This window comes from Oncorhynchus mykiss, chromosome 10, assembly GCF_013265735.2.
Source record: "Oncorhynchus mykiss isolate Arlee chromosome 10, USDA_OmykA_1.1, whole genome shotgun sequence".
NCBI classification, from domain to species: Eukaryota; Metazoa; Chordata; class Actinopteri; order Salmoniformes; family Salmonidae; genus Oncorhynchus; species Oncorhynchus mykiss.
In genome coordinates, this window is record NC_048574.1 from 63,192,873 (window position 1) to 63,215,210 (window position 22,338).

Consider the following 22,338-nt stretch of genomic DNA (forward strand, 5'->3'; position numbering starts at 1 on the left):
ATGAATTTTCCTCATTATAAAACACCAGCATCAAACACCATGATAAGGTTGTCCCTCTTCATCAGTGGAGCATTTTTACAGACACCATCACCATATCATCTACTCTGCCTCATCATACTCATTCTTTCCTTAGTTCACCTCATCCAGTTTCCAACTACATACAACAGCCTCTCTCCCGTGTGAACCTTCAGGTGCATCTTCAGCTGGTAAAAAATAAATGGATTCCCATCCACTGACCTCCAATATGTTGCCTCTGGTGTCGTCCCCCGAGGCCTTGGTTGCACCCATCTGGGTCTGGGAATCCAATATGGCCGCCCAGTCTCCTCTGTTAGCCTCCAGCCAACAACCTTTAGAAACATGGCAGAGACAACTCTACATAAGGGGACCATACTTATGAACTTTTGCTTAGACTTGCTTTAAACCATCAGTCTAAAATGGCTAGCTGCTAGCTTTTCTCAAAGGGCAACCTGGCCAAATAAGCCACGATGCTGTGGACGGCCAGCTGAGCATATAATTTATATCCGGTAACAAAATAACAAATTCAACTCATCAGAGACCTCAAGCGGTAGAGCCGCCCTCCATTCGCATTTGTTCAACAGGTCAATTTGGCCCTGCTTAGGTCAATTGGGTCAAACTATAGTTTTAGCAAGTTTGTTAGGACATCTACCTTGTGCATGACACAAGTCATTTTCCAACAATTGTTTACAGACAGATTATTTCACATATAATTCACTGTATCACAATTCCAGTGGGTCAGAAGTTTACATACACTATGTTGACTGTGCCTTTAAACAGCTTGGAAAACTCCAGAAAATGATGTCATGGCTTTAGAATCTCCTGATAGGCTAATTTACATAATTTGAGTCAATTGGAGGTGTACCTATGGATGTATTTCAAGGCCTACCCTCAAACTCAGCGCCTCTTTGCTTGACATCATGGGAAAATAAATCCGCCAAGACCTCAGGGGAAAAAATTGTAGACCTCCACAAGTCTGGTTCCTCCTTGAGAGCAATTTCCAAATGCCTGAAGGTACCACGTTCATCTGTACAAACAATAGTTCGCAAGTTGTTTGCAAGCCGAAGAACAACATCCCAACCATGAAGCACGGGGTGGCAGCATCATGTTGTGAGGGTGCTTTGCTGCAGGAGGAACTGGTGCACTTCACAAAATAGATGGCATTATGAGGGAGGGAAATTATGTGGATATATTGAAGCAACATCTCAAGACATCAGTCAGGAAGTTAAAGCTTGGTCGCAAATGGCTCTTCCAAATGGACAATGACCCCAAGCATACTTCCAAAGTTGTGGCAAAATGGCTTAAGGACAATAAAGTCAAGGTATTGGGGTGGCCATCACAAAATCTTGACCTCAAACATATAGAACATTTGTGGGCAGACTCAGTTACACCAGCTCTGTCAGGAGGAATAGGCCAAAATTCACCCAACTTATTGTGGGAAGCTTGTGGAAGGCTACCCAAAACGTTTGAACCAAGTTAAACTATTTAAAGGCAATGCTACCAAATACTAATTGAGTGTATGTAAACTACTGACCCACTGGGAATGTGATGAAAGAAATAAAAGCTGAAATAAATAATTCTCTCTACTATTATTCTGACATTTCACATTCTTAAAATAAAGCGGAGATCCTAACTGACCTAAGACAGGGCATTTTTAATAGGATTAAATGTCAGGAACTGTGAAACTGAGTTTAAATGTATTTGGTAAGGTGCATGTAAACTTCTGACTTCAAATGTATATTCATTGTAGCAACAAATATTTATGTATTAGGCCTATTCTACAGCCTGCGTCTTGGTCTGAGTGACTTCAAGTTGTAAAGCTAGGAGAAGGCAAGTCTGGACACTTGGTGAACCTAGCCAGACCAGTCAATTTACACTTTGTTACACGTGAGACAAGGTAAGCTAGATAATGATTCTAAAAACGCATATAAAATCTAGCCCTATCCTACATGTAGGCAAGTGTACACAACCATGCAGCCTCATATACTAAGATATTTGTAGGTCCTAGCAGTATGTTTGTGAAGACGACAGAAGAAAGTCTTAGGCCTAGCTCCTTATTAAATTCATTCTTCATCTTCATTTGAGGTGACGACTGCACGTTTCTTCTCAACACAATACCACAATGAATGTCCACATATCAAAGGAAAAATGATGACCCCATTGGGGATTTGAACTTAAGTCGCAAGTGGGGATAAGCGTCAGGAACTAGGCGTCTTACACTGTGAGCCAATTGTCCAGACTCATTTGTGCATGTGATGAGTTCATTTGAGTATCTGAATGTGAGGGTGGACTCCTGGTATGGATGCTTTAGGGTCATTCCACCTCAAGAAGCACAAGAAAGAGGATTTTGACACCCACCATCTCAGATTGTTCTGAAATTGTTTTTGTTGTTCGAAATAGATAAGATTAGCATTCCTGCAACATTATTCGCTAGAAATATAATTTCATCTCTGAGAAATGAAGCTAATTGATTGCACCCAACTTGTCTATTCTAGTTTATAGGATTCATATATTGTTCAATAAATATAGCATCTAACCTCTGATTTGGACCAAACTTTTTCTAACAATAATTTAGACATGAGGAATTCAAAGAAATTGTCAAATGCCACCCATGAACCCTCCACACCAATTCCACCCCAGTGAATTTGGTGCCTCCTCCCTTTTAGATACATTGGTCTTTGAAATTGTTAGGTTTATGTCCATTCCTACATCCTGATTTTACTGTATGTAGGTTATATGTATTTCTCCCTTACCTTGCTCCCCCATCTTTAGTCCACTCAGCAGGTCAATGCTTTCTGGTCCATCTTCTATTGTCTCCTCTTTGACCAGCAGCAGATCAGGTTTCCCTTCCTCCATGTCTACTGACTGTAAGAGATACAGAGTGAGAGGATGTTGGATTAATAAATTCGCTATGAGTACTATTCAAACGTTTTAGTTGATTTGATACTAAGATTTTATTCTTTGACACTCATTCGTGGTTGGATCCTTGAAAGACATGGGCTGTGTCTGAATAACCATATTTGCATCCTAAATAGTAAGCTGTTTGAGTATATGAAAAATAAAAGATTAGTGTGCGACGTTTCGAAAATTGAGTATACTTGAAATGCCTGGATGTCATAACGCTATTGTTATTTTACTGCTGCTGTTTAATTATTTGTAACTTTTATTTTCTATGTTTTACTTAAATTTATTTTTCTTAAAACCTCTTAAAGCCTTGTTGATTAAGGGCTTGTAAGTAAGCATTTAACTGTATTTCTATTTTTTAAAATTATTTCACCTTTATTTAATCAGATAGGCCAGTTGAGAACAAGTTCTCATTTACAACAGCGACCTGGCCAAGATAAAGCAAAGCAGTGCAACAAAAACAATAACACAGAGTTACACATGGGATAAACAAACGTACAGTCAATAAAACAATAGAAAAATCTATGTACAGTGTGTGCAAATGTAGTAAGATTAGGGAGGTAAAGGCAATAAATAGGCCATAGAATGGAAATAATTACAATTTAGCATTAACACTGGAGTGATAGATGTGCAGATGATGATGTGCAAGTAGGGATACTGGGGTGCAAAAGAGAGAAAAAAAATAACAATATGGGGATGAGGTAGTTGGGTTTGCTATTTACAGATGGGGTGTGTACAGGTACAGTGATCGGTAAGCTGCTCTGACAGCTGATGCTTAAAGTTAGAGAGGGAGATATAAGTCTCCAGCTTCAGTGATTTTTGCAATTCGTTCCAGTCATTGGCAGCAATAGAACTGTAAGGAATGGTGGCCAAAGTAGGTGTTGGCTTTGGGGATGACCAGTGAAATAAACCTGCTGGAGAGTGTGCTACAGGTGGGTGTTGCTATGGTGACCAGTGAGCTGAGATAAGGCGGAGCTTTACCTAGCAAAGACTTATAGATGACCTGGAGCCAGTGGGTTTGGCGACAAATGTAGCGAGGGCCAGCCAACAAGAACGGAGTATGGTGGGATTCAAAATGGTTTTTGATCTGTTTGTTAACTTTGCATTCGAAGATTTAGGAAGGCAGGGCAGGATGGATATAGGTCTATAACAGTTTGGGTCTAGAGTGTCTCCCCCTTTGAAGAGGGGGATGACCGCGGCAGCTTTCCAATCTTTGGTGATCTCAGATGATACTAAAGAGAGGTTGAACAGGCTAGTAATAGGGGTTGCAACAATTTCGGCGTGTAATTTTAGAAAGAGAGGGTCCAGATTGTCTAGCCCAGTTGATTTGTAGGGATCCAAATTTTGCAGCTCTTTCAGAACATCAGCTGTCTGGATTTGGGTGAAGGAGAAGTGGAGGAGCCTTGGGCAAGTTTCTGGGGGGGGTGCAGAGCTGTTGGCCGGGGTAGGGGTAGCCAGGTGGAAAGCATGGTCAGCCGTAGAAAAATGCTTATTGAAATGATCGATTATCATAGATTTATCGGTGGTGACAGTGTTTCCTAGCCTCAGTGCAGTGGGAAGCTGGGAGGAGGTGCTCTTATTCTCCATGGACTTTACAGCGTCCCAAAACTTTTTGGAATTAGTGCTACAGGATCCACATTTCTGTTTCAAAAAGCTAGGCTTAGCTTTCCTAACTGACTGTGTATATTGGTTCCTGACTTCCCTGAAAACCCGACCTGTTGTATTCAGCACCTGTGACAAATACAATTTGATTTTTGGCTTTGACAACAGCTGATAAATTAGATTTAGGGATGCACTAACAAAATCAACTAATAACAGGAAACAAGGCAGGCAAAACTGATCCTAAATCAGCACTCCTACTCTGAGAGGCTTTGTGGATACGGGCCCTGACCTAATACCATTCAGACAGTAGTTTACAGTCGGCTCACCTCAGTGAGACTGTGTGTGGTCCTGTGCTGCTCAGCTGGTTCCTCTGTGGGTTCAGGAGGAGGTGTAGTCTGGTTGTCCTCCATGACCATGGTCCCCTTAGGGTTCCCCAGACCATCCTCACACCCCTCCTCCTTCACCAGTACCACCTCCTCCTCCTCCTGGAAGAGAGAGGTGATACAGATTACATAGACATACACTCCATCAGATACGTACAGTACACACTAAAAACGCAGAGATAAAACACACTTTAAACATGGAGTGTTTACCCATCTCGACTACATGAGAACTGTACTGTAGTTACAGAATAACTTCATTGCTGTTACACCCATCATGGTGGACATAAATGATGAGGATGTGGGTAAATAAGAGTCAGCTATGATAAGTCAAAAGTCATCATCAGACAAACCCGACTAAACTATTTTGAAGTATACTTTTGTTTTTTCAACCACCCCTCCCCTAATTGCAGTAAACGAATGGACAACTTCCAGCTTATACATACTATATACATTTTACGGACATAGTATATTTTACATTATTTCTGTTTATTTTGGGCCCACCCTTCAGCTACTCTCAACCCCTCCCATCTATCCCCGAAGACCATCCCGTTTTGATTTCTAATTGCCATATACAGTGGGGAGAACAAGTATTTGATAACCTGCAAAATCGGCAGTGTTTCCTACTTACAAAGCATGTAGAGGTCTGTAATTTTTATCATAGGTACACTTCAACTGTGAGAGACGGAATCTAAAACAAAAATCACATTGTATGATTTTTAAGTAATTAATTTGCATTTTATTGCATGACATAAGTATTTGATACATCAGAAAAGCAGAACTTAATATTTGGTACAGAAACCTTTGTTTGCAATTACAGAGATCATACGTTTCCTGTAGTTCTTGACCAGGTTTGCACACACTGCAGCAGGGATTTTGGCCCACTCCTCCATACAGACCTTCTCCAGATCCTTCAGGTTTCGGGGCTGTCGCTGGGCAATACGGACTTTCAGCTCCCTCCAAAGATGTTCTATTGGGTTCAGGTCTGGAGCCTGGCTAGGCCACTCCAGGACCTTGAGATGCTCCTTACGGAGCCACTCCTTAGTTTCCCTGGCTGTGTGTTTCAGGCTGTTGTCATGCTGGAAGACCCAGCAACGACCCATCTTCAATGCTCTTACTGAGGGAAGGAGGTTGTTGGCCAAGATCTCGCGATACATGGCTTCATCCATCCTCCCCTCAATACGGTGCAGTCGTCCTGTCCCCTTTGCAGAAAAGCATCCCCAAAGAATGATGTTTCCACCTCCATGCTTCACGGTTGGGATGGTGTTCTTGGGGTTGTACTCATCCTTCTTCTTCATCCAAATACAGCGAGTGGAGTTTAGACCAATAAGCTCTATTTTTGTCTCATCGGACCACATGACCTTCTCCCATTCCTCCTCTGGATCATCCAGGTGGTCATTGGCAAACTTCAGACGGGCCTGGACATGCGCTGGCTTGAGCAGGGGGACCTTGCGTGCGCTGCAGGATTTTAATCCATGACGGCATAGTGTGTTATTAATGGTTTTCTTTGAGACTGTGGTCCCAGCTCTCTTCAGGTCATTGACCAGGTCCTGCCGTGTAGTTCTGGGCTGATCCCTCACCTTCGTCATGATCATTGATGCCCCACGAGGTGAGATCTTGCATGGAGCCCCAGACCGAGGGTGATTGACCGTCATCTTGAACTTCTTCCATTTTCTAATAATTGCGCCAACAGTTGTTGCCTTCTCACCAAGCTGCTTGTCTATTATCCTGTAGCCCATCCCAGCCTTGTGCAGGTCTACAATTTTATCCCTGATGTCCTTACACAGCTCTCTGGTCTTGGCCATTGTGGAGAGGTTGGAGTCTGTTTGATTGAGTGTGTGGACAGGTGTCTTTTATACAGGTAACGAGTTCAAACAGGTATAGTTAATACAGGTAATGAGTGGAGAACAGAAAAACTAACAGGTCTGTGAGAGCCGGAATTCTTACTGGTTGGTAGGTGATCAAATACTTATGTCATGCAATAAAATGCAAATGAATGACTTAAAAATCATACAATGTGACTTTCTGGATTTTTGTTTAAGATTCCATCTCTCACAGTTGAAGTGTACCTATGATAAAAACTACAGACCTCTACATGCTTTGTATGTAGGAAAACCTGCAAAATCGGCAGTGTATCAAATACTTGTCCTCCCCACTGTATTTTTCCACTGTGTTGTTTGACCAAAGTTCTGAACCTTTCTATTCTCATTGTTTCTACAATTGTAAATTAAAGATGACCATTTTTGCTAAGAGTATTATTATATTATTGATCGATTGACTATGACTTTTCAAAATCACCCAGCAGTGCTATTTGCAGAGTTAGCGCCAGGTAAATGTAGCAATTTTTCAGCCATTCCTGAATCTGCAACCAAAAACAAGCCACATATGGGCAGTACCAAAACAAGTGATCTAATGACTCTGTCCCTTCGCAGCAAAATCTGCAGAGCTGGGATGGTTGTATCCCCCATATATACAGTGCATTCGTAAAGTATTCAGACTCTTTCCCCTTTTCCCAATTTTGTTATGTTACAGCCTTATTTTAAAATTGATTAAATTAATATTTTTCCTCAGCACTCTACACACAATACTCCATAAGGATAAAGCGAAAACAGGTTTTTAGAAATGTTTGCACATTTATAAAAAAAAATATATAAACTGAAATACCTTATTTTTGGAATCCACCTGTGGTAAATTCAATTGATTGGACATGATTTGGAAAGGCACACACCTGTCAGTGCATGTCAGAGCAAAAATCAAACCATGAGGTGAGGTCAAAGGAATTATCTGTAGAGCTCCGAGACAGGATTATATTGAGGCACAGATTTGGGGAAGGGTACCAGCATTGAAGGTCCCCAAGAACACAGTGGCCTCCATCATTCTAAAATGGAAGAAGTTTGGAACCACAAGACTCTTCCTTGAACTGGCCGCCCGGCCGAACTGAGCAATTGGGGGAGAAGGACCTTGGTCAGGGAGGTGACCGAGAACTCGATGGTCACTCAGAGAGCTCCAGAGTTCATCTGTGGAGATGGGAGAACCTTCCAGAAGGACAACAATTTCTGCAGCACTCCACCAATCAGGCCTTTATGGTAGATTGGTCAGACGGAAGCCACTCCGCAGTAAAAGGCACATGACAGCCCGCTTGGAGTTTGCAAAAAGGCACCTAAAGGACTCTCAGACCATGAGAAACAAGATTCTATGGCTTGATGAAAAGAAGATTGAACTCCTTGGCCTGAATGACAAGTGTCACGTCTGGAGGAAACCTTGCACCATCCCTACAGTGAAGCATGGTGGTGGCAGCATCATGCTGGGGACGTTTTTCAGCGGCAGAGACTAGTCAGGATCGAGGGAAAGATGATCGGAGGAAAGTACAGAGATCTTTCATGAAGACTTGCTCCAGAGCGCTCAGGACCTCAGACTGGGGGCGAAGGTTCACCTTCCAACAGGACAATGCAGGAGTGGCTTCCGGACAAGTCTACGAATGTCCTTGAGTGGCCCAGCCAGAGCCCTGACTTGAACCTGAAAATAGCTGTGCAGCGACGCTCCCCATCCAACCTGACAGAGCATGAGAGAATCTACAAAGAAGAATGGGAGGAACTCCCCAAATAAAGGTGTGCCAAACTTTTAGTCATACCCAAGAAGACGAGGCTGTAATCGCTGCAAAAGGTGCTTCAACAAAGTACTGAGTAAAGGGTCTGAATACTTGTGTAAATGTAATATTTCTGTTTTTTTATTTTGTATAAATTTGATGAACTTTCAAAAAAACTGTTTTTGCTTTGGGGTATTGGGGTATTGAGTGTAGAATGGTGAGGAGAAAAAAATATTTACACCATTTTAGAATAAGGCTGTAACATAACAAAATGTGGAAAAAGTCAAGGGGTCTGAATACTTTCTGAATGCACTGTAGAAAGAAATATATATAGATACACACTGTGCATAACATTATATTGGTTGCAAGAATCTTGTATAATAATTTAAAATTGAAAGACTCAAAGTTTTGAATCAAGCGTAGTTGTCACATAAACCACGTACCATGGAATCGGTACATCGAAAATCTCTTCAACTATTTTGCAACCTGTATGGTGCGTTTGGTCCTAAAATGAAACTGGTATACTTTTATTTATCACAATTTTCTTTAACCAATTTTGGTCTTTAATGCAGGTCTGACAGACAAATGCGTTACCTTGTACCCCTTTCACCTGCCTCATTCATTTTTGCAGTAATGCTGCAGTTGGTTGTAATTTTGGATAGAGCAGACATTTCCATATTTTTGTAAACTGCATGTGTGAAATAACTCTACCAGTCCTATTTATGATATCATTTACAAAGATTACTGTTTTTATTTTATTTTATATCAATTCGTATATTTGCGTTTAACCATAATATGTGTTGTAATATTTGTTCTGTCTTTTTTCTGCTGGATTAAATTGAAATGGCAACCAGCTTTCTATGGCTTGTTTTAAAAAGAGTGATATTTTGAAGATTGTTTAATTTTCAAACAACCGAAAGTGAGGTTATAATCTGAATAAAGGGAATAAGGTCCTTCTTGAACAAGGAGCAAACCATATTGGATTTATGTATAGCTTTTGCATGACTGAAGCCTTTACTTAGAGGTCCAGTACTTTAATATTTTATCATTTCTGCCCTACGAATTCATTATATAAATAGGCCCGTTCAATTTTGTCTGGCATAATGTTCCATAATAAATAGGTGTTTGTTAGTGTGTGCGTGTGTATGTGTAGGTATATTTAGTTTATATTGGTTATAAAGTGCTGTTGTGTGATTTATATGATCAGAAGTTATGTATATTAAAGGGAGTCTCAATGAAAGTCTTAGAATGAAAAGTCAAATGTTTTGTTTATTAAACAAACAAGTTTTAACTAGACCATATAAAAACCACATATACACACATCTCAACTACAAATCTGAATGAACTTGATAAACTGCATTCATTTTCTCATTAAAAGTGTATTTGGAAAAAAATAAGTAGTTAAATATAAGTGATGAAACAGGTATTTGTGATCATTCTATAGCCCCTCCCAGCTTGATTTTGTTCAATTTGAAGGACCTAGGAATTTTGTTTTGAAGCTAATTTCCTGCAGTTCTACATAGTTTAACAAAGACTCGTTACATCTTTTAGGTAGGCTATTTAATGATAATAATAATAATAATAAAAAATAATGGATAAGGAAAATAAATGATAGACCAGATTTCCCCAAAAATTATTCTGCTACCATATATAATTATAATAATAATTTATATGAACATTCAATTTTATTATACATATTATATTTTACAGAAAGTGAATTGATAGCGAGAGTCACATATGGTATAAGATTACTTCCCAAGCAAAGTCACATTTCTTTGACTCCTCGACTTTAGAAGGTTGTAGCTAAACCTCTGAATGTCAGGCTTAAATATTCCACAATGTCTGCGCCTTGCACTTCAATGCTCTTTGTTGTTGCGGAAATTGACCAACTACTGCTGTTTACTTTGTGCATCTATGTCATTTCAATGAGTCTACCTTCAATGCAGGGTTTGATGTTAACATCAGACGCTATTGAGTGGAATGGTTACTTTCTATGTTATAGAGTGGCATGGTTTTTCTGCTGGTGTATCCTGAGGTATCTCCTCTCTGAGAACCTCTTCCCGCAGTGCATACAGGCAAATGGCCTCTCTCCGGTGTGGACCTTCATGTGCATCTTCAACTGGTGCTGACGGGAGAACCTCTTCTCACACTGGGTACAGCTGAAGGGCTTCTCCCCTGTGTGGACTCTTTGATGCCTCTTCAGGGTGCCAGCCTCAGCGAAGCACATGTGACACTGGGTACAGCTGAAGGGTTTCACCCCTGTGTGGACCCTCTGGTGGATCTCTACCTTCTGGGGGCAGCTGAAGCCTTTGTTACAGAACACGCAGAGGAACCGCTTCTCTTTACCATTGACAGATTCTGATCCCCCTCCCTGAGCCTGGGGTCTAGCACTGTCGTTTGAGTTCAATACCTGATCGAAAAGGACGCGGCCTTCTGAATCGGAAGGCCCCATCGACGTGGACACTGGGTCACGATCCCTGAACACGTGTAAAGGGGAGTGGGTCGCAACATTTGGATTTGTCTCTATGATTTCCCTATAATCTAAGAAATCTCTGCCCTGTGAGTGTCCGTCTCCTAGGTGACTATCTGCATTCCATGTGGGAGGAGTGTTGCCCTCCAATTTCACAGTCAATTCATTTACAACCATAACCTCCCCTTTCTTATCTAGGCACCCATCAGAGTATAGACTACTACTGTACTGGTTCCAGTCCCCTCTAGACAGATCAGTCTGTGTATCTAAACCCAAGGACATGTTGCTAGGGTCCATCTCTGTAGTGTAAGAACAAGACAGGCCATCACCACCAGTGTCTAATGCATCACCATCTCCAAGGGAATAAACTGTCCTCTGGCTCTGTTGAAATACCGGTAAATACTCTGAACCAGGAGCAGGAGGACAGCCCAGTGTCCCCAACCCCAGTTTCTCTGGGTCTGATCTGTGGTCAGATCCTGTGTGTAAGAGCCTGTGTGTTACAGTTAAAGTCTTGGTGTCTGTCTCTGACTTGAGAACGGCGTTTGCCGTTCCACTGACCTCCGTGATGCTGCTTCGGTTCCTGGGCTGCGCTGAGGCGGTGGTATGGTCCTCCGTGGCTTCAGGGGGCACTCCAGCCTGTCCAGTCTGGATTTCACTGCTGTGCCGTGTGTCCTCCTCTCCTTCAGACCTCTCCAGTTTGACCCCAGGACCTGCAGCCTCTGCATCCTGACACAAGAAGAGGGGAGGTTATTACCGGTACATGAGTAGAATTGGAAAACAATGTCATAGGGAAGTCTCACAAGCTCCCCTATGGCAGATAAATAAGGATGTAAGCAAGTGAATAGCTGAGGGGAGCCTTTCTGAAATAAACGGGCCACATTTAATGTACTGTGATTATTTTATGTTACACTATGACACTAACCTCTATCACGATAACATGCTGGGTTGAGATTCCACTCCCCTCATCAACAGTGATTGGTTGGTCATCACTCCATGTATTATGTCCCGCTGGTTTCACAAAGCTCTTGTGGCCCCCATTGAGATTTCCTTCACCTGAGAAAGTGATTGGGGGAAAATATGCTTTTAGGTTAGCTACTGTCTTTTCAATGGTATAGACCCCATTCAGTGTTTTCAAACATTGCTGCACCAGGGCTATGTGCAGAATTTGGTTGCAGAAGATGGGGAAGTTCTCATAGAACATCAGCAACAAAAAGTACATGTTGCTTATGAATGCATTTCACACTACTGTACTTTTGGATTATAATTGGATTTTAAGGCTGGCATGACTGCTAGATAATGTTTATCATCATCGCAAATCAACTGCATTACACTTAAAAATTATGGCTCTTTCGGCTAACTTTGCTACAGCTTACAGTGCACTCTGAAAGTATTCAGACCCCTTTGTCCACATTGTTACGTTACAGCATTATTCTAAAATTGATTAAATTGTTTTTTCCCTCATCAATCTACACACAATATCCCATAATGACAAAGCAAAAACAGATTTTTTAAATTTTTGATCATTTATATTTAAAAAAATGACATCACATTTACATAAATATTCAGACCCTTTACTAAGTACTTTGTTGAAGCACCTGCCAGCGATATTCAGGCTGAAGTCTTCTTGGGTATGACGCAACAAGCTTGGCACACTGCAGATCCCCTCAAGCTCGGTCAGCTTGGATGGGAAGCGTCGCTGCACAGCTATTTTCAGGTCTCTCCAGAGATCGCGCTCTGGCTGGGCCACTCAAAGACATTTAGAGACTTGTCCTGAAGCCACTCCTGGATTGGTGGAGTGCTGCAGAGTTGGTTGTCCTTCTGGAAGGTTCTCCAATCTCCACAGAGGAACTCCGGAGCTCTGTCAGAGTGACCTTCGGGTTCTTGGTCAACTCCCTGACCCAAGGCCTTTCTCCCACGATTGCTCAGTTTTACCGGGAAGCCAGCTCTAGGAAGTCTTGGTGTTCCAAACTTCTTCCATTTAAGAATGATGAAGGCCACTGTGTTCTTGGGGACCTTCAATGCTGCAGACATTTTTTGGTACCCTTCCCCAGATCTGTGCATCGAAACAATCGTATCTCAGAGCTCTACAGACAATTCCTTCGACCTCATGACTTGGTTTATGCTCTGACATTTACCGTCAACTGTGGGGCCTTTCCATATCATGTCCAATCAATTGAATTTACCACTGTTGGACTCCAATCAAGTTGTCGAAACATTTCAAGGATGATCAATGGAAACAGGATGCACCAGAGCTTAATTTAGAGTCTCGTGGCAAAGGGTCTGAATACTTTTTTCTTTGTCATTATGGAGTATTGTGTGCAGATTGAGTGAAAAATGATTTAATACATTTTAGAGTAAGGCTGTAAAGTAACACAATTTGGAAAACGTCAAGGGGTCTGAATACTTTCCAAATGCACTGTATGTCAATGAGCGTTAGCATTCTAGCTAACAGCTGCATCCAAAATAGGTATTTTGCAAAAAAAAAGACCACAACCAAATATAATCTTAGTGACTTTTCAAGTAATAATCAAAACATTGTACGTGTATGACAAACCAAAAATGTGTGGCTCTGGTTACAACAACCTATGAATGATTCTTCGGGGCCCTGACTGACGACTGTGTGACCTGCTCTCATTCTGCAATCTACATCCAAAAGTAGCGCTCACCTGGTCAGAATACCTGTACGATATTGTGTCTGCACAACATAGCTAGCTAAGTAATCAGGGAAATTATTTCATACTATCCAAAAACTAACCAAGACCCAAATCTGAAGACATGTGCAGAGGGGAATGGGGCGAAATTGTACCTCTGGCCATTCCTCTGTATCGGTCAAGGATCTTGACACTACTGGGACGACTGGCGAGGACGCGATCTCGCATTGTCCTCTCTGCGCGCTCCCGTGCCATCTTCAGTTCCAGTAGCTGTAGTTTCCTCCTCAATGCCCTGTTATCATTCTGGCTTTGAGAAATTTCCAAACGAAACACTGCATAGTCGTCGTCTACGAGTTTACAAATATCTGCAACGGCTGCATTCGCAAGCACCTCCATGATGGAGGCTATTTGAGTGTGAAAAACCATACAGTTAGCCATTGTTAGCAGCTAGCGTTACCTAGATAACATATATCAATAAAGTCCTGTCTACAACGCGAATTAAAGACTACATGGGGTAAGAATATGGTGCTCTGCTGTTAAATGGTCTATATTCTGAGTTGTATTGTGTTGATAAACGTCTAAATAACCAAATTAAAAACACTAAAGTGGAAATGTTTCTTGGTCGTTGACATTGTTTACTTCCGTTTACACTGAAGAGAAAGGATGTTGTTCTTCTTCGATGAGGTTTAACGCGGTTGGCATCCAATATATGTTGCATTACCGCCATCTATTAGACTGGAGTACAACTACCTTATACTTTGCTTGAAAACGAAATAAACTACCATTTAACACTAACTCACAAAAAATGACCACCACCCTACTCCAATATTTAAATCTATTTAGTCCTACCTCATGCTAACAACCTTAAAGAATGGGACATCACCACTCAACACACCCTGTAACTCTTCTGATGTCAAGTCTCGAAAACCTAAATACCTCTGCAGCTGCCACCACAACCTCAATTTTCTGAGACGTACGTTCCATCCCTGCAGTACAGTTGATAACCATTGCTATAAATGCCGAAAATCCAATCTTACTGAAACATATCACTTGTTGGCCTATCCCTCTACTGGTACAGATCTACTACTCACACCACTCCTCTCAGGATCTGTCCTCCTTGACCCATCTTCCTCTACTTTCTTCACTGCCTCAGCATATGACAACTTCTGCACTACTCTAACCCTGGAAACCACCTCAACCTGCTTCTCTCGCACAGGACATTTCTGATCCCCAGTCCCATGGGCACCCCTACAATTAACACATACCACTACTTTCCCCAATGCTACACATTCCTTTGTCTCATGCCCTTCTGCACACTTCTCACACCTAGGAACCTCCCTCCTAAACATTGCTGCCACATGCCCATAAGCTTGACACCTGTAACAACATAATGTATTCGGCTCAAAAGCTCATACAGGATAACTTATATACCCAAACATCTTTGATGGAAAAAGACTCAACATCAAAACTCAAAAGAACAGACTCTTCTGTTTCCCCACTCTCACCACCCTGTCTGCATCGCACCAAACGACGAGCATCACAAACACCGGGAATTTTCCCCTTCAGTTGATCAACTTCTACTTTTACTGCTACCGCAGTAATCACTCCTGTTATTGGTAGGTGTCATAACTCAAAGGGTATGGCTAAATGAAAATAGTATGTGCACTGTACTTAATTTTTTGTTACATTTATTTTAACAGGGAGAACGTCTATTTTGCAAGGGAACCCTGCATCTTACAATTGCACAACAAATTACATAAGAAAATAAAAGTACAAACAAATAAAATAAGACATACTCATGAAAAACAATCCTGTCCCGTGTATATATCGTTTTCTTCGTATCTATTCAGTATATATTAAAAAATAAATATCTAAATTTCCAATAACGGACTGAACATACTCTACTGCAACCCGCCTCACCCAATGTGGTACGGATCTGCTATTTTTTATACTTTAGAACCGGAACCCCCATCAGAAGCTAGCCAGCTAACTAGCTACTAGCGGTCATCACCATTAACTCCGACATCAGCCAGACTCAGCCCGGTCAATTCCTGCCAGTATGCACAGCGCAATATCAACCCAGAGCATATCAGACTGCTTTTTCCCTACCACATCTCCGGATTCCTGCCGCAAGCTCTGAACCTTTAAACCGGATCATCGCAGCTAGCTAGCTGCTATCCGATTGGCTACTCCTGGCTAACGTCTCTGTCCCGAAGCAAGCACCAGTTAGCCTTGAGCTAGCCTCGAGCTAGGCCCATCTCCCGACTAGCCGAAGAGGTCCATCAGCCAATTCCTGGGCTACAATACCTCTTTTCCCAATTGGCCTGGACCCTTTACTGCCGACTCGGAGCCTCGCCAATCCATCACGACTGGACTGCCGATGTAACGGTCCGAGGGGGTTTCAACAGGCTCCGTTGCGACGTCCCCCGGAGGCCCTTCTGGTAGCCCGCTAGCCCCAGCCCTCTAGCAGTCTGAATCGCTGTGTCTCCAGCTCGCCTAGCTACTCACTGGACCCTATGATCACTTGGCTACACATGCCTCTCCCTAATGTCAATATGCCTTGTCTATTGTTGTTTTGGTTAGTGATTATTGTCTTATTTCACTGTAGAGCTTCCAGCCCTGCTCAATATGCCTTAGCTAGCCCTTTTGTTCCACATACGACACATACGGTGACCTCACCTGGCTCAAATGGTGCCTCTAGAGACAAAACCTCTCTCATCGTCACTCAATGCCTGGGATTTCCTCCACTGTACTCACATCCTAGCATTCCCTTGTCTGTAAATTATGCCTTGAATCTATTCTTCTGCGCCCAAAAATCTGCTCCTTTTACTGTCTGTTCCGAACACACTAGACGACCAGTTTTTATAGCCTTTAGCCGTACCCTTATCATACTCCTCCTTTGTTTACATTTGGTAATGTAGATGTTAACCCAGGCCCTGCAGTCCCCAGCATCACTCCCATTCCCCATGAGCTCTCATTTGTTGACTTCTATAACAGTAAAAGCCTTGGTTTCATGAATGTTAACATTAGAAGCCTCCTCCCTAAGTTTGCTTTATTCACTGCTTTAGCACACTCCGGAAACCCGGATGTCCTAGCCATGTCTGAATCCTGGCTTAGGAAGGCCACCAAAAATCCTGAAATTTCCGTCCCTAACTATAACATTTTCCGACAAGATAGAACTGCCAAAGGGGGCGGAGTGGCAATCTACTGCAGAAATAGCCTGCAGAGTTCTGTCATACTATCCAGGTCTGTGCCCAAACAATTTGAGCTTCTACTTTTAAAAAGTCTCTCACCGTTGCTGCTTGTTATAGACCCCCTTCAGCCCCCAGCTGTGCCCTGGACACCATATGTGAATTGATTGCTCCCCATCTATCTTCAGAGTTCGTAATGTTAGGTGACCTAAACTGGGACATGCTTAACACCCTGGCCGTCCAACAATCTGAGCTAGATGCCCTCAATCTCACACAAATTATCAAGGAACCTACCAGGTACAACCCTAAATCAATAACCATGGGCACCCTCATAGATATCATCCTGACCAACTTGCCCTCTAAATACACCTCTGCTGTCTTCAACCAGGATCTCAGAAATCACTGCCTCATTGCCTGCGTGCGTAATGGGTCCACGGTCAAACGACCACCCCTCATCACTGTCAAATGCTCCCTAAAACACTTCAGTGAGCAGGCCTTTCTAATCGACCTGGGACGGGTATCCTGAAAGGATGTTGATCTCATCCCGTCAGTAGAGGATGCTTGCTTGCTCTTCAGAAGTGCTTTCCTCACCATCTTAAATAAGCATGCCCTGTTCAAAAAAAGTTAGAACTGAGAACAGATATAGCCCTTGGTTCACCCCAGACTTGACTGCCCTTGACCAGAACGAAAACATCCTGTGGCGTTCTGCATTAGCATCGAATAGCCCCCGCAATATGCAACTTTTCAGGGAAGTCAGAAACCAATATACTCAGTCAGTTTGGAAAGCTAAGGCTAGCTCTTTCAAACAGAAATTTGCATCCTGTAGCACTAATTCCAAAAAGTTTTGGGACACTGTAAAGTCCATGGAGAATAAGAGCACCTCCTCCCAGCTTCCCACTGCACTGAGGATATGAAATACTGTCACCACAAATAAATCGACGATAATCAATCATTTTAATAATAATTTTTCTACGGCTGGCCATGCTTTCCACCTGGCTACCCCTGCCTTTCTAAAATCTTTGAAAGCCAAGTTAACAAACAGATCACCGACCATTTCGAATCCCACCATACCTTCTCCACTATGCAATCTGGTTTCCGAGCTGGTCATGGGTGTACCTCAACCACGCTCAAGGTCCTAAACTATGTCATAACCGCCATCGATAGAGGACATTACTGTGCAGCCTTCTTCATTGACCTGGCCAAGGCCTTCGACTTTGTCAATCACTGCATCCTTGTCGGCAGACTCAATAGCATTGGTTTCTCAAATGACTGCCTCGCCTGGTTCACCAACTACTTCTCAGATAGAGTTCAGTGTGTCAAATCGTAGGGCTTGTTGTCTGGACCTCTGGCAGTCTCTATGGGGGTGCCACAGGGTTCAATTCTCGGGCTGACTCTTTTCTCTGTATATATCAATGATGTCACTCTTGCTGCTGGTGATTTTCTGATCCAACTATACGTAGACTACACCATTCTGTATACATCTGGCCCTTCTTTGGACACTGTGCTAACAAAGCTCCAAACGAGCTTCAGCGCCATACAACACTCCTTCCGTGGCCTCCAACTGCTTTTAAATGCTAGTAAAACTAAGTGCATGCTCTTCAACCGATTGCTTCCCGCACCCTCCCGACTAGCATTACTACTCTGGAAGGTTCTGACTTAAAATATGTGGACAACTACAAATACCTAGGTGTCTGGTTAGACTGTAAACTCTCCTTCCAAACTCACATTAAGCATCTCCAATCCAAAATGAAATCTAGAACTGGCTTCCTATTTCGCAACAAAGCTTCCTTTACTCATGCTGCCAAACATACCCTCGTAAAACTGACTATCCTACCGATCCTTGACTTCTGCGATGTCATTTACAAAATAGCCTCCAATACTCTACTCAGCAAATTGGATGTAGTCTATCACAGTGCCATCCGTTTTGTCACCAAAGCCCCATATTGTCACGCCCTGACCTTAGAAAGCCTTTTTATGTCTCTATTTGGTTTGGTCAGGGTGTGATTTGGGTGGGCATTCGATGTTCTGTTTTCTATGTTTTTGTATTTCTATGTGTTGGCCGGGTTTGGTTCTCAATCAGGGACAGCTGTCTATCGTTGTCTCTGATTGGGAATCATACTTAGGCAGCCTTTTTCCTTTCTGTCATTGTGGGAAGTTGTCTTTGTTAGGGGTACTATAGCCCTTGTAAGCTTCACGGTCGTTTTTGTTATTTCTTGTTTTGTTGGCGACATTTTAACAAAATAAAATGTACGCTCACCACGCTGCACCTTGGTCTCATTCCAACAACTAGGTAAAGCCCCGCCTTATCTCAGCTATCTCTGGTCACCATAGCAACACCCACGCTCCAGCAGGTGTATTTCACTGGTCATCCCCAACTCCAACACTTACTTTGGCCGCCTTTCCTTCCAGTTCTCTGCTGCCAATGACTGGAACGAATTGCAAAAATCACTGAAGCTGGAGTCTTAGATCTCCCTCTCTAACTTTAAGCATCAACTGTCAGAGCAGCTTACCGATCACTGTACCTGTATACAGCCATTCTGTAAATAGCACTACCTCATCCCCATATTGTTACTTATCTTCTTGCTCTTTTGCACCCCAGTATCTCTACTTGCGTCATCATCTGCACATCTGTCACTCCAGTGTTAATGCTAAATTGTAATCATTTCGCCCCTATGGCCTATTTATTGCCTTACCTCCCTACTCTTCTACATTTGCACACACTGTACACAGATTTTTCTATTGTGTTATTGACTGTAGGTTGGTTTGTGTAACTCTGTGTTGTTGTTTTTGTCGCACTGCTTTGCTTTATCTTGGCCAGGTCACAATTGTAACTGAGAACTTGTTCTCAACTGGCCTATCTGGTTAAATAAAGGTAAAAAAAATGTTTTTTTTAACAAATCACACCGTGTACCATGGGTATGACAAAAAATGACTTCAAATAAAAAAAATTGTGGTCACATACACATGGTTAGCGGGGCGAAATGCTTATGCTTCTAGATCCGACAGTGCAACAGTATCTAACAGGTAATATCTAACAATTCCACAACAAAACCTAATATCGAACAAATTCCACAAGAAAATCGAATACACACAATCTAGTAAAGGAATGAGATAAGAATATATACAGTTGAAGTCAGAAGTTTACATACACTTAGGTTGGAGTCATTAAAACTCGTTTTTTAACCACTTCACAAATGTCTTGTTAACAAACTATACTTTGGCAAATTGGTTAGGACATCTACTTTGTGCATGACACAAGTAATTTTTCCAACAATTGTTTACAGACAGATTATTTCACTCATAATTCACTGTATCTCAATTCCAGAGTGTCAGCAGTTTACATACACTAGGTTGACTGTGCCTTTAAAGAGCTTGGAAAATTCCAGAAAATGATGTGATGGCTTTAGAAGCTTCTGATAGGCTAATTGACATCATTTGGAGGAGGAAAGGGGGGCTTGCAAGCCGAAGAACACCATCCCAACCGTGAATCACGGGCAGCATCATGTTGTGGGGGTGCTTTGCTGCAGGAGGGACTGGTGCACTTCACAAAATAGATGACATCATGAGGAAAGAAAATTATGTGGATATATTGAAGCAACATCTCAAGACATCAATCAGCAAGTTAAAGCTTGGTCGCAAATGGGTCTTCCAAATGGACAATGACCCCAAGCATACTTCCAAAGTTGTAGCAAAATGGCTTAAGGACAACAAAGTCCAGGTATTGGAGTGGCCATCACAAAGCCCTGACCTCAATCCCATAGTACATTTGTGGGCAGAACTGAAGAAACGTGTGCGAGCAAGGAGGCCTACAAACCTGATTCAGTTACACCAGCTCTTTCAGCTTCCCACAACTTATTGTGGGAAGCTTGCGGAATGCTACCCAAAACGTTTGACCCAAGTTAAACAATTTAAAGGCAATGCTACCAAATACTATTTGAGTATATGTAAACTTCTGACCCACTGGGAATGTGATAAAATAAATAAAAGCTGAAAGAAAACATTCTCTCTACTATTATTCTGACATTTCACATTCTTAAAATAAAGGGGTGATCCCAACTGACCGAAGACAGGGAATTTTTACTAGGATTAAATGTCAGGAATTGTGAAAAACTTAGTTTAAATGTATTTGGCTAAGGTGTATGTAAACTTCCAACTTCATAAATATAAAATATATGCATGAGCAGTGACAGAGCAGCTAAGATGCAATGGATAAAGAATGGATTGTGAAGGATATAGTATATACATATGAGATGAGTAATGCGAAATATGAAAACATTCTTAATAAAGTGGCATTATTAAAGTGACGAGTGTTCCATTTATTAAAGTGGCCAATGATATATGAAGTCCGTAGGTAGGCAGCCGCCTCTCTGTGCTAGTGGAGGCTGTTTAACAATCTGATGGCCTTGAGATTGAAAAACAGCTTCTATCTCGGTTCCAGCTTTGATGCACCTGTACTGACCTCGCCTTCTGGATGGAAGCGGGGTGAACAGGCAGTGGCTCGGGTGGTGGTTGTCCTTGATGATCTTTTTGCGTTCCTGTGACATCAGGTGTTGCAGGTGTCCTGGAGGGAAGGTAGTTTTCCCCCGGTGATGCGTCATGCAGACCGCACCACCCTCTGGAGACACTGCGGTTGTGGGCGGTGCAGTTGCCGTACCAGGCGGTGATACAGCCCGACAGAATGCTATCAATTGTGCACCTGTAAAGGTTTGTGAGGGTTTTCGGCGACAAGCCCAATTTTTTCAGCCTCCTGAGCTTGAAGAGGCGCTGTTGCACCTTCTTCATCACACTGTCTGTGTGCGTGGACCATTTCAGTTTGTCCGTGATAAGTACACAGAGGAACTTAAAACTTTCCATCTTCTCCACTGCTGTCCCGTTGATGTGGATAGGGGGATGCTCCCTTTGCTGTTTGCTGAAGTCCACGATCATCTCTTTTGTTTTGCTGACATTGAGTGAGAGGTTATTTTCCTGACACCACACTCCGAGGGCCCTCACCTCCTCCCTGTAGGCTGTCTCGTCGTTGTTGGTAATCAAGCCTACCACTGTTGTGTAGTCTGCAAACATGATGATTGAGTTGTTGGCGTGCATGGCCACACAGTCGTGGGTGAACAGCGAGTACAGGAGGGGGCTGAGAACGCACCCTTGTGGGGCCCCAGTGTTGAGGATCAGCGGAGTGGAGATGTTGTTTCCTACCTTCACCACCTGGGGGCAGCCGTCAGAAAGTCCAGGACCCAGTTGCACAAGGCTGAGTCGAGACCCGGGGTCTCAAGCTTAATGATGAGTTTTGGAGGGTCCTTGGTGTTGAATGCTGAGCTGTAGTCAGCATTCTTACATAAGTATTCCTCTTGTCCAGATGGGATAGGGCAGTGTGCAGTGTGATTGGTAACGTCTGTGGTAACCAGTTTATAATAACAATTAGGCACCCTGGGGGTTTGTTGTCAATATACCACGGCTAACGGCTGTATGCAGGCACTCCGTGTTGTCATGCTTAAGAACAGCCCTTAGCTGTGGTATATTGGCCATATACCATACCCTCTCATGC

At 42.6% G+C, this 22,338-nt stretch overlaps 2 protein-coding genes across 7 annotated transcripts in view; one reads left to right on the top strand and one right to left on the bottom strand.

The window, feature by feature from the left end:
• Positions 1-14,316, bottom strand: part of LOC110534632 (transcription factor Sp4) — a 195,054-nt gene extending 180,738 nt beyond the window's left edge. Inside the window, exons 1-6 of one of the 4 annotated variants that reach the window (XM_021619625.2) lie at positions 13,764-14,307; positions 11,880-12,010; positions 11,516-11,683; positions 4,848-5,006; positions 2,769-2,880; positions 238-347 (exon numbers count right to left, since the gene is read on the bottom strand). In XM_021619625.2, coding sequence (XP_021475300.2) covers positions 238-347; positions 2,769-2,880; positions 4,848-5,006; positions 11,516-11,683; positions 11,880-12,010; positions 13,764-14,046 — 963 coding nt within the window. In that variant the 5' untranslated portion in view covers positions 14,047-14,307. Of the gene's footprint in view, positions 1-237; positions 348-2,768; positions 2,881-4,847; positions 5,007-11,515; positions 11,684-11,879; positions 12,011-13,763 lie in introns of all 4 variants that reach the window. The other 3 variants (XM_036934473.1, XM_036934471.1, XM_036934472.1) reach the window with 3 other exon arrangements.
• The window catches only part of LOC110534616 (oocyte zinc finger protein XlCOF7.1-like), a 1,104,347-nt gene that overhangs the window by 794,185 nt on the left and 287,824 nt on the right, over positions 1-22,338 (top strand). The window lies entirely within an intron of this gene.